This window comes from Dermochelys coriacea, chromosome 2 (assembly GCF_009764565.3).
Source record: "Dermochelys coriacea isolate rDerCor1 chromosome 2, rDerCor1.pri.v4, whole genome shotgun sequence".
In the NCBI taxonomy this organism is placed as follows: domain Eukaryota; kingdom Metazoa; phylum Chordata; order Testudines; family Dermochelyidae; genus Dermochelys; species Dermochelys coriacea.
The window spans coordinates 58,240,272-58,252,729 of record NC_050069.1 but is presented as its reverse complement, the minus strand read 5'-3'; the positions used below and the strand labels follow the sequence as shown (position 1 = coordinate 58,252,729).

Sequence of the window (12,458 nt, the reverse complement as noted above, 5' to 3'; positions counted from 1 at the left end):
TCTTGTTCAGTGTGAGCCTATATGCAGATTTCACACAACTCTGGAGTACCTTCCTTAGAGTGACTGTATGCGGCAACCACTGTCAATGCAGTGCATTATCAATCAGCAAATTGAATGTCCTAAAACATCATAGTTGCATGGCCAATAGTTGGTGCATTATCACAACGTATATGCGTATTGGGTACAATACTACGAATACCCTGCGAATGTGGATGAGGGTTAAGCATAAGTGTCGTAACGCTACTCTTTTCAGAGTAGCAGCCGTGTTGGTCTGTATTCGCAAAAAGAGAAGGAGTACTAGTGGCACCTTAGAGACTAACAAATTTATTTGAGCATAAGCTTTCGTGAGCTACAGCTCGCTTCATCGGATGCATTCAGCGAAGTGAGCTGTAGCTCAGGAAAGCCTATGCTCAAATAAATTTGTTAGTCTCTAAGGTGTCACTAGTACTCCTTTTCTTTTAACGCTACTCTTGAAGCTTTTAGGCCAAGATTTTCAGAAGTGACTAGTGACTTTTTTGGGTGCTTACTCTGAGACATCTTAAAGGGACCTAATATTTCAGAAAGTGCTGAACACTGACCTGGAATCGGACCCCTTTAAGGTATGCCAAATTGGGCACCCAAAACAACTAGTCAGTTCTGAATCTTGGCCTTTTTGCATAACTTGTTGGTGCATCAGAATAGGCAATAAGACTTCTGTGTACTGCAGTTGTATTGGGAGCCAAGGGACTGGAAAGCAGCAAGCATGAGCTAACCCTGTGCCGTTACAATCCATTTCAAATAGTTAATCGCTAAAAATTCATCCATGTTACTGGCAAAACACTGGAAACACTCTAGTGTTGTACAAGCTTTTCTAGGGCTGGCCTGGTTAAGACCTGTGAATTGCAGAAGTCCCTGAATAGAAATAAAACCAGTGGTTCAAGTACGGTTGAACGGTCCAGTATACCGTACTAGTAAGATACAGGAGGAATCTCCTGAGTCGTCCTGCCTGGGGGTCTGTACAGCAGAAGTCTCCGGCGCAGTGGAAGGAGGATAGGGACTCCCCCGGTAACATGGGATGGATGTGGATCATGGGGAGGGGACAGGGAGAGCACAAGGGCCCGGGTTGGGGACAGGGCAGGGAGGAGTCACGTGGGGAGGTCACGTGTCCCTCCCATGAGTGCAGTGTACCAGTAAGAAATGATTTCTACTTGCACCACTGAATAAAAATTAAATTGGGCATAGCTCTCAACACTTTGTAGATTATAGCACCCCGTCTTAGTGTTTCCAATGGACCCATATGGCCAAGGAAGTATGCTTGCTTGAACTGATCAGCACTCAAGTATCTCTACTGGATGATTCTAATAGAAACTTTAGAATTGCACCTATGTACTAAGTAACTCTTGGACTTCAATCCACATACACTTCTGAGATGGGAAAGCTATATCCATATTACAGTTGAGAAACTGAGGGAAAAGTAAGTAACTTGCTCAAGGATCCATAGCAACTTAAGTGACACATTGAAACCAGGGTTAAAAATAAGGGGTTTCTGGCTCCAGGACTAGGCACTCTCAGAACTTGACTCTAAAAGTAGTTATTACTCGCTACTGTGTCTCTAGTCTCTTGTTCTAACTTTTATTTTAAACAAACTGCCTTATCCGTATAGTTTGCTGAATAAGGCCATTTAAATACACTTCAAAGGGCATCTCCTTGATATTTAACTCAAGTTTGTCTGCTTTTACGGAGGAGTTGTGTTAACTGCCCTAAATGTAACATGACACTTGGGCTGATGTGGCTGTGTATTCAATGCACATCTTTCATCGTGTTGCCGCTTTGAAAATAGAGCTACACAACACCACATGCCTTTCCTTTTAATACTATTTATTCTTTGTTCCATCATCACCTTTAACTTTGATTGAAAGGTTAAAGGGATAGGCCCATTCAATCTGTTATACTCTTCCTTGTGATAGTCCTCTTTCTTCTTAATTCATTGCCTACACAGGATTATTGTGCCAGCAAATTTGGAGCTGTGGGTTTCCATGAATCTTTGAGCCATGAATTGAAGGCTGCTGACAAAGATGGCATTAAAACAACCCTGGTCTGTCCTTACCTTGTAGATACAGGAATGTTCAGAGGATGTAGAATCAGGTGAGTAGACCAACTGCATATTCTTTCTCTCTTCCTCCTTCCCTCCACACCACTGGAATTCTAGTCTTAATCCTCTAATTCTGAGCACTTTTTATTTAAAAAAAAAAAAAAAAAAAAAACCACAAAAACACTGAGGTTTGGGATTGCAAATTAATAGGAAAGGAAAAACAGTTGAAATGACACCAGCAGTACCTTTTATTTATGTAACTCCTCTCAGCATGTGGCAGTAAAGATGGGTGTGAGATGGGGACACGTTCACTTCAGAGTGGGTACTGGTGAAGCATATGTTGAGTGACTGACTACTGACTTGGGGAATATCTTGCTAGTCATGTGTAGAGAAATGTTTCAGTTGTGTAATGTACTTTTGTATTTTTTTTCCTCCATATCATATATTATGCCTGAAGTAAGATGTTACTCAAAATGCATTTATTCCAATACCAATAAAATTCTAGTGATTAAAGGTATTGTGTGCAATGGGTCGATATAGCAATAGCTGATTTGCTGTGTGATCCTGGGCAAGTTGAATTGCTTCCCTCGAGTTTAGCTTTTGTTTTTGAAGTAAGAATTATGACACTTGCCTTTTTTTTTTTTTTTTTAAAGCACTCTGACATCCCGGGTTGTAGTGCTATACAAATATCCATTATTTTAGCGACAGTAAATGGTGTTAATCTCTTGCATGCATTTTCTAACAGTAGTCCTGGCAGGGATCTATGCCAGCAAAATATTGACATTTGTCTTTACCTGAAGCAATCTTTCATACACCAGCTGCACTAAAATTTAATGAGTTTCTTGATATTGAATTAAAATGGCACTTAATAGAACAATGTTATCAAATTATATGTATTGTGTGTAGCTTAAATCTAATTATAAAGACCATCGATAATCTTATAAACAAAGCTAAAATATTAATACAGAATCATTGAAAAGTTGCTGCTACTTGAGTATTAAAAAATTCATTTTTAAATACTCTAAACAAGTGAGCTAATAAACTCTAGAAGTAGACACTCTGCTTTAATTATTAATGAAGTAAACAGATTTTACCAAAACTCATCTATCTACTTTTGATAACCTGTTTTAAAAATGAATCTTTCAGAAAAGAAATTGAGCCTTTCCTCCCACCTCTGAAACCAGACTACTGTGTAAAGCAGGCTATGAGAGCTATCCTTACAGATCAGCCTATGATTTGCACACCTCGCTTGATGTACATGGTAACCTTCATGAAAAGGTAACTTGTGAAATACTAGCTACTAAGCACTTCAGACAAATGTACAGCTTTAAATCCAAAAAGCTTAGTCAGAGGCCTATTTCCCTGGAGTTCTGTGCACAGATCTCTCCCTTGGCTCACAAGATCGCTTTCCACAACATGAGCTCCATGGACTTGGGGACTTACCCTGGACATGGCACTGTGTGTTTATTTTTCCCCGTTCCCTTTTCCAGAAAAGCCTGAGGCTCCACTAATTTCCCTGCAGCCATCTTCCACGCTGTAGAATCACATTTATGGGTGGGTCCTGAGGTAGTTGCCAGCAGAAGAATCTGTAGCAGCCAAGCCCCAGAGTCAATGCAAAGGCCCTAGCCTCCTGCAGATTCCCTGGGATCTACACAGATTGTGGGGAAGAGGGGGAAATCTGTAAGTAGAATCTACTACTCATTCTGAAAAGGCAGGGGAACAGAAACCTTCCTTTCTCCCCACTCAGTTGAGTGATTTTTTTTTTTTTTTAAGTGGTGGGGATTCTTTTCTCTGTAGCTAAGCTGGCTATTCCAGCATTGGGGTTTCCTCTCAATATTAGAGGCAGAACCAGACAAATTGCTCATAAGGAGCTGACTGGATTCCACCCACTTGAGCAACACTCCATTCATGCTGCTTTTTGGCAGCTCAATAGATGATCTATTCCTAGATTTTTATTCTGCAGTATGCAGCACATAGGAAGAGTGTTTAAAACATGGCAAAGTCTTTTTTTCAACCCTTTTTTACTGCCTTCTTGTGAGGAATTTGGACCTAGGAGTTTGAGGGTTCTGCTCCATTCATAACGCAGCAGCTCCCGATCATGGTGGACAGACACACCCAAGAGTCTAGGAGGTGTTTTTGCTCCTCAGCATCATGTCAGCCCTTCTTGGGAGGGAGTCTGTCCTCTTCTGGCAACAAGCTTTATCGGCAACTCCTTTAGAACTGGCTGGAGCAGCAGCGTGCTCAGTGGCTCCTTCTGAGGCTGGCTCGGTCTCTTTGCACAGACTGTGCTCCATGCAGCATCAGCAGCCAGATCAAAGGCCTCTCCTGGGGTCTCCCATTTAGCGCTCCAGCTTTCCAACAGGGAGATCAAAGGCCCTCCCAGCAGCTTCTGGGCAATCCATGCCCCAGGCAGCAGCAGTTAGATCAAAGGCCTCTTTCCAGTGTTACTGCACAAGCAGTGCTACCAGGAGCCGCAGAACCTGCATCAGCAACATCTACCTCCCAATGCTCCGGCAGTGGAGGAGTTGCATTCTAACAGCTAAGATCGTGCTGTGTGCCTCATTGGTCCCAATCCAGCAGCCATTCAGCTCCCAACATCTTACTTGGCACCTAGTGCATGACTAGGGCTTCTGGGTGCTATGGTAATACAAATATGTATGAGTGGAGGGAGGAGAGTGGAAAGCCTGCTTTGCCCATTGGAATTTCCTTGGAGAAGACTGAGGGGAACCTCACTCCTTCTTATTCTGGGGTACCTTCTATGGGAGGGATAATTGGGCCCAAAAGATGGGGATATGGGTTGCCACAGACAGTAAGTGATTAAGCTGTGGAGTTACTGCACATCTTTATCTCTACAGTTGTTTGGGAGTTTTGTGTCTCTTAAATGTACAATGGCCTATTTTGCTAATGCTGCTTTGTGGGGAGGTTTAGATTTTAGCAGACCTTTTGTTTTTAATCAAGAAGCTGACAGAGGCAGCATGGGCCAGGTCATGAAGAGGATGTAAGGGTTCCATGCTAAAGGCTTAGAAATGAGTAGGAGACAAAAGAAAGAGGCCATCTATGTAGTTTGAGCAGACTTGTATTTTTATTCTCCATAAATATCCTAGTGAAATGAGAAACATAAATGTTTTGCCCCTTAGGTAGCCCAGAAATGGCTAAACTGTGTCTCCATAAAAGTGATCATGGTACACCGTAAGTTCATTCCACTGCCATATAACAGTTTTATAACCTCTCCCCTTTTCTTCAGCATCCTGCCCTTTGAAGCAGTTGTGTGCATGTACCGGTTCTTGGGAGCAGACAAGTGTATGTACCCTTTCATTGCTCAAAGAAAACAGGCTACAAACAACAATGAAGCAAAAAATGGAATTTAATACTGTTTTGTACGGACTGGCATTTGTAGCTGAATATGATCAAAAATGTTACATGACTGAATTTTGAAGTGCACTTGCATCTAGCTGATGCAAATGTCAACATTTTACTGTGGCATTCTCTTGGATCTTAAACCTGTGTATTGAACTTTAAATCAATGGTTTTTTTACATGCTGTAAATAAACTGACTATAGAGTACTTGGAAAATGTGATAGGTAAAGTGAATTTAAAATGTAGCTGCCACCATTGTTCTTTAGACTATTACTGTATGTACAGTAAAGCTAGTTATACTACTTTTTGTAGAGATGCACTGTGTGAGATCTTTTCCTCAGACTGCCAATGTTTAAAGCTGTCTACAACTAGAAGATTTTCAGTGTTTCAGAAATTGCTTTTTCTTTCTCTATGTATTAAAACAAAATCATGTAATTTAAACTATTTCTACGCGTGACCTTTTTAGCAAATTCAAGGACTGATTATGAATGCGTCTTTCCACATGTTAACCCAAGCTGTAAAGGACCCAGGGCTGACCTGTGGTGTAATTCTCTTACGTAGTGACTGCATGCCTTCTGTGTTTAAAAAGGAATTTGTAAATCTCCAATTCAAAGGCAAATAGATGTCTTTGGAATTTTTTCAGAGCAAAGCTGTATTGGGCATCTCATTTTCTTCTTCCTGAGAAATGAAGTCTGTAGTTTAAGCCATCCAACTCTTTTTCAAGTCATTTGACTTGAAATATGCTCTGTGTTCTGTCCATCACTCTGGATGGCAGACTCCTCCCCTAGCAGACTATATTTTTTTTCTTCCTTCTTAATCTTGCTTCCATCAGCCCCACTGCACCCCCACCACCACACCCTCCGAGGAAGTTGTATTAAATTTCTGTAGCTGGGCTCTTGCCTAAAATACAAAGCAACTCCAGCAGAGATACAAATTGTTTATGCAAGTCCTGGTTTTGTGCCAACTATTAACAAAAGAAAAAGAAAATAATGCTTGATGCAACTTTACATGTGGAATATGGAAAGGTGTAAAGACTTTTTTTTGAAAGTTGTATTTGCATTGTAGAACAGCAAATGATGTTTTTACAGTATTTTTTGTAAAGCAAACAATTTTGTGCCTTGAATTTGGTAATTTGTGTATTAGTGAAACATTGTAAAAGTGAATTTCTACCTCTGTATCTTAATGTATACCATCCACTTGTAAATTACTATCAAACAAATTATGTGATTACTTTTTTAGAATGTCTTGTTAAATAGTGACCAATGTTTGTTTATTAAAGTGAGCCACCTTTTACTTAAACCGTGATTGGGATGTTTTCTTGAACGGCTTATTGATGTCACAGTACTAACTTACTGATATCAGTTGCATAGCCTTTAGCCTCAACCTAGTTCAAATAATGAACAGTTACTCATTTCCTGAACTGACTTTCTGCATGTTATAGGACCTGGTGGTGCAACCCTTAATGAAGGTAATGAAAGTCTTGCCTCAGTAAGAACTGAAGGATTAGGCCTCTGGTTACAGTGTTTCAAAGCGATCAGATCTCGTTCACTAACTAACTGGTTACAGAAGCCACTCAAAATATGTGCTTAGGATTTGTCTAAACAATCTTGGTTTTGGGTTTTGGCAGCACTTTAACTCCATCTGTTCAGAAACTGATAGACAATGCACTGTAACCCCCTACTGTACATACAGTTATACTGTAACAATCTAAAAGGTGCTTGTTTCTATAGCTTGTTTCAGTAAAAATACCATAATGCCAATAAATACTGTGGTTACAGTATGTATATGAGGGGATTGTACTGCGCTGACTATATGCTACTTCAATTTGTTTAGTCTACGCACAGTATATTAGTTTCTAGTCTTTGTACTAAATCCTCCTATATAAACTACCAACTTAAAAAAAAAAAAATGCTGGTTTTTCAAGGCTATACTGTCTATATCTAGATGAACTTACCAAATTTGCTCCTTCAAAAGAGCTTGTATTTTCTGTAATGGTAACACAGGAGGGAGAAGCTAGCTTTAAGCTGCTTAATTTCCTTTAAGGTGTTAGACAAGTGTTTGTGTTATTGTAGAAATTATTCTTTATGATAGTGACTTCAAATTGGAACTGGTTTAATAAGCTTTTACTTAGTCCCTGGCAGCCCTATACAGTTATACCAGAATGAGCTGGACTCTGTCCTTTTCTGGAATTAACTGGTTTTTTTATTGTAGAATCTTCTTGTTTTCCCCTCATTTTCTTGCTGTAATATCCTGAGTTTGAAATTAAATGCTTGCTTTCATACTTGATCTGGAAGTTCTCTGAGAAGCCCCTCCATATCACTTTCATTCATTTTCTCATCTTAGTGACACTAACAAAGCCCAGTGGTCATGGCACAAATGGCAGTCCTTTAAAACTTGAGCCATGAAGTGTGCCTGTGCCTGTCTATAGTGATTTGAATACATTCCCTCCCAAAGCAGACCCTCATGAAGAAAACGCTGCGTATGAAATAGGTCTCTTGTACTCAAGTAGCAAATGAATGACTGTTCGAAGTACCCAAAGAATGGGAAATAAAACTGGCTGCCACAAAAGTAAAATCAACACAGGAAGGAGTATAAGATGCCCAAAACAGACTGGGGAAGCAATAGTTGATGGAGAAATCTGATTTTAAATTGACTTTGTAATAAAACTCTGAACTCTAAATTCCAGATAGTTAACTAGACTGCCACTCTTTCCTTCCAAAGAAGCTAGAATGATCAATATTTCTGTGTAGCAGCTCTGTTAGTCTGTATCCGCAAAAAGAACAGGAGTATTTTTGGCACCTTAGAGACTAACAAATTTATTAGAGCATAAGCTTTCGTGGGCTACAGCCCTCTTCATTGGATGCATAGAATGGAACATATAGTAAGAAGATATATACACACATACAGAGAAGGTGGAAGTTGCCATACAAACTTTAAGAGGCTAATTAAGATGAACTATTATCAGCAGGAGAAAAAAACTTTTGTAGTAATGATCAAGATGGCCCATTTAGACAGATGACAAGAAGGTGTGCAAACTAGATACCATTAAATTGGGTTTGAATAGAGACTGAGAGTGGCTGGGTTAGATTCAAATATGTGCAATATTTCCCCATGTTAAGTATCCTCACACCTTCTTGTCAACTGTCTAAATGGGCCATCTTGATTATCATTACAAAAGTTTTTTTTTTTCTCCTGCTAATAGCTCATCTTAATTAGCCTCTTACAGTTTGTATGGCAACTTCCATCTTCTCTGTATCTATGTATATATCTTTGCATCTGATGAAGTGAGCTGTAGCCCATGAAAGCTTATGCTCTAACAAATTTTAGTTTCTAAGGTGCCACAAGTACTCCTGTTCTTTTTGCCAATATTTCTGTGACAGTGGAGTCAGCAACATGGTGCTAAATAAACAATCCCAAGTAGTCTGGTGTGCTTCAGCATGGCTATGAGATGGAAGTAGGGAGAAGCCCATGACTGATTTTTGCCAATTTAAGCAAATTCATGACTTTTTTTTTTAAACCCTGGGGCTATCTATGTTTAAGTAATATTAAAGACTACAGTACTTTAAGATATGTGCTTCCTTTTTCACTTTGTGCTGACACTACACAAATAAATCTTTGCCATAAAAAGCTTTCAAACTATAAGATGGGACACCTAAATACCAGGTCAAAAGTAGGGATTAATTGAGTAGGGTATTTGTTTTCCTCTCCCTAGACTGTACTAATTACAATTAATATCAATCCAGGCTATAATATTTCCCAAAATCTCTCTCAAAATCAGAGTCCTAACTAAAAGCCTCATTATCTTTCAAACAAATTACCCTGTATTGATTACTCCTGCAGCAGTGATACCTGGGACTAGCTAAAGCCTAGTCATCAGTACAGCTAGTGGTTTTATCTAAGAAGTCTTATGATGAGCTTTCATTGGTGGTGACTTTATAAAGCATACCAAAAGGATACATACTGTGCATTTTAGCTGCTGTTTTTTCATCAGTTCATTGGATGTTTACACTAGCCCTTAATCACCAAAGTTCCCACTGTACTGGTTCAGCTCCAGGGGTGGTAGCAACCTTGAGACCACTAAATGTACATACAGTAGCAGATGGCTGTTGTTTTTAAGTACCATGCTTGCTTAACTGCTCAGAGCAGGTCTATGTATCGTCATGCTTAAAGTGATGGTGGCTGCCAAATTCTTGTCTACACCAGTGCTAGGAGTGGTAGGAAATTTGAGAAATAGGCAGTGTGCAGATGAGATCAAGGCTACCAACAGAAGGACAACAAATGAGAACAGGTCCTAAAAAATGTTGTGAACTTTTTCATCTCCCTAATATCCCCTATCCAAATGACAAATGCCATTTTATGTCTGCTTGCTGTGGCTTAAAATAAAATCAGTGTAGTGATTGCTCTCTGTGCTTCATTTCCAGAGTTTAACTCTCTCTGTTAAACAACCACAATCTTACATTAAAGTTTAATTTGTTGTTGACATACATCTTTCAGTATTTGCAAAATAAGGCACTTGGTCAGTTCCAAGGACAGCTGGGAATGTATGAGGAATACTGCAGAAGGGGGAAGGTGCAGGCTGTTCAAGTGGTTAGGTAAAGGGTCTCTCTCTAGAACACTTTTATGGCCTGCTAGAGGAAATTGATCAATACAGAGACAAATAAGCAAATTCACTAGTTAGGGCAACAGGCCTACCTTTATTGAACCCTCCAAAGACCATAAAATGTTTGTAACCTTTCTGATGGAAGAAATTTTTAAAAAATAATTTGAAAAGTATTTTAATAAGGGAGCCTTATTTATAGTTTGAGGAGAGTACTTATCAACCACAGCTATTGATGAGATTGCGGTATTCTCAAGCGAACAAGTCATTTCAACCTCACTTAAAGAGAGAGGCAGTCATTTAAACTGTCTAGTGTGAGTCACTGCCTAAGAAAGTCAAACCAGGGAGTCAGAAATGCCATGCCCAAAGTCTCTTCTCAAGACACAGTTTTAATTGAAGTGAACAATTAGGCTAGATTAGGGAGGCAGATGCTCCAAACAACTTTCCTCCCTCCCCTGAATTTTTGGTATGTAAATATTTGCAGTCCCATTTGAAGGGTCTCATCTGAAAACCTGGAGTATTTAATGAGAACAGTTGGGTCAACCAAACCCATCCCCTTTTACTGAAGGGGCAAAAAAACACATGCAAATCCGTAATTCATATGCTTGTGAGGCCCAAATCTCTTGTTTTCCAGAAACTGCATTTTTCCTTTCCTTTTTCTTCTGATGCATGAACAGTCAGATGTGGAGATGCTTTCAGTGTTCCTGGGATCCACCTTGGGAAGCTGAGCCTTTGTTACTAAACATTTGGAATTGGACTTAGAATTATTCTCTCACATGGGACCTATAACACAATCTGCTGCCTTGAAAATTTGTCAGCTAAGTAGCCTGTGGGACTGAGAGGGCTGGGAAGCAGTGAAACTAATAAAGCACTCTGGGCCAGAGGGAATGAGACAGAGCAAAAGCTAAAGCCCCACTGGGAAAATCATTAACCTCAGATTCTACAGCTGCTGTAACTTCCTGTTCCATCATTGCCTGGAGTTCTTCCTCAAGTTGTAGTCCTTGAAGATAATTCCAGCAGCACAGAATCATAGAAAGGTAGGGCTGGAAGAGACCTTAAGAGGTCAATTAGGCAAGACCAAGTAAACCAGACCATTCATGACAGGATTTTGTGTTTGAAAGCCTGAAGTTTCTCACCTGCCAGAGATAAAAGTATCTGACTCTGCTGTATTTCTCATTGAGGATGGATGCTCTGGTTTGGGTACAAAATAATGGAAACTATTTGGAGGGGTGGGGGGTTAAAAGGTGCTATGCATTTTTGTTTGCTTACTGTTGTTTTTTGCCTCTGCGTCTCTGAGCCCAACCAGGCAATTCAGAAAGAGAGAAATAAAGTGAGAGAGGCTATTCTTTTGGCATTTTCTGACTGGCCTGCACACAGATTTCTAGCCCAATTTCAATTACAGCTACAGGGGGGAGAGATTGAATTGCTTGTCCTCAGAGCTATTCGGTGGCTTAAAACAAAGGCATCTCTGACATTAGAAAAATGCAACACCAGGCAGAAGGCACAGTGCACACACTCTGCTAACTCCCATCCTCTCTACTCTCCACCTTAAAAAAAGTCTTCCTTTTAGGGGGCATGCATTTGCAGGTGTTTTAAATAATGTTTCAGCAGTTAAAATCTGTGTTGTCCTTCCTCATTCAGGGAGGCAAAAGAGCAGCAATTGTCTCATTTTATTATAAGTCTGAGCCAGTGCTAAGACTTTTGTTGGGGTGGCTATTCTGTTGTTTGGGCTGAGTCTGCGTTGGTTCTCTTTTTCTTTTGGGGAGCCAAAGGGATATATATTGAAAACACAACCCCACACAGTAAAAACTCTAGTTGACACTGACACGGAGGAGCCAAATTACCACTGGAGGAAAAAATGTCATACAGGTTTCATTGATTTAACACACATTTTATAGGAAGGCTTCTAAATCCCTTCATGTGAAATGATGTGAGCCTATGACATTCCAAGCAAAACAGCAGCTAAAGAAAATTGAAATGCAGCTCACTACCATTCTCTCTGCTGTGTCACACTTCCCTGAACTCTCACCAGACATCCACAGCTGGTGCCTTCAGACTTTGCAGAGCGAACGCTTGGGAATTTTGCAGGTAAAAGCCAGTCTCTGACGTCACCATCAGTTGATGAGTCACAAATGTGATCTCTCTTGCGTCCAGCCTCTGAAATGTAGAATTAAAATCCTATTATTGTCCGTACTTGTATTGCACAAAGATGTGGATTCAAAACAAGTTACACCCATGCAAGGGAGTAAACATGTTTGAACTGATTTTTTGGACACAGTTCACATTCTTAGGGTCTGATCCTGCAAAGTGCTGCATTCAGGCAGACCCCACCAATTGAAGTTAATGGGGCTCCTTGTAGGCATCCACTGACCTGGAGCTCATAGCCTGGGCAGGCAATAGTTATTTGGGAAGTTATTAGCAGGAAGTGGATGG

The 12,458-nt window shown here is 40.1% G+C and overlaps 1 protein-coding gene across 2 annotated transcripts in view; it reads left to right on the top strand.

Annotated features, from left to right (window-relative positions):
- RDH10 (retinol dehydrogenase 10) overlaps positions 1-6,727 on the top strand; it is a 38,818-nt gene extending 32,091 nt beyond the window's left edge. Inside the window, exons 4-6 of one of the 2 annotated variants that reach the window (XM_038388961.1) lie at positions 1,979-2,124; positions 3,218-3,349; positions 5,316-6,727. In XM_038388961.1, coding sequence (XP_038244889.1) covers positions 1,979-2,124; positions 3,218-3,349; positions 5,316-5,439 — 402 coding nt within the window. In that variant the 3' untranslated portion in view covers positions 5,440-6,727. The remainder of the gene's footprint in view (positions 1-1,978; positions 2,125-3,217; positions 3,350-5,315) is intronic. The other variant, XM_038388960.2, reaches the window with a different exon arrangement.
- The last annotated feature ends 5,731 nt before the right edge of the window (positions 6,728-12,458 follow it).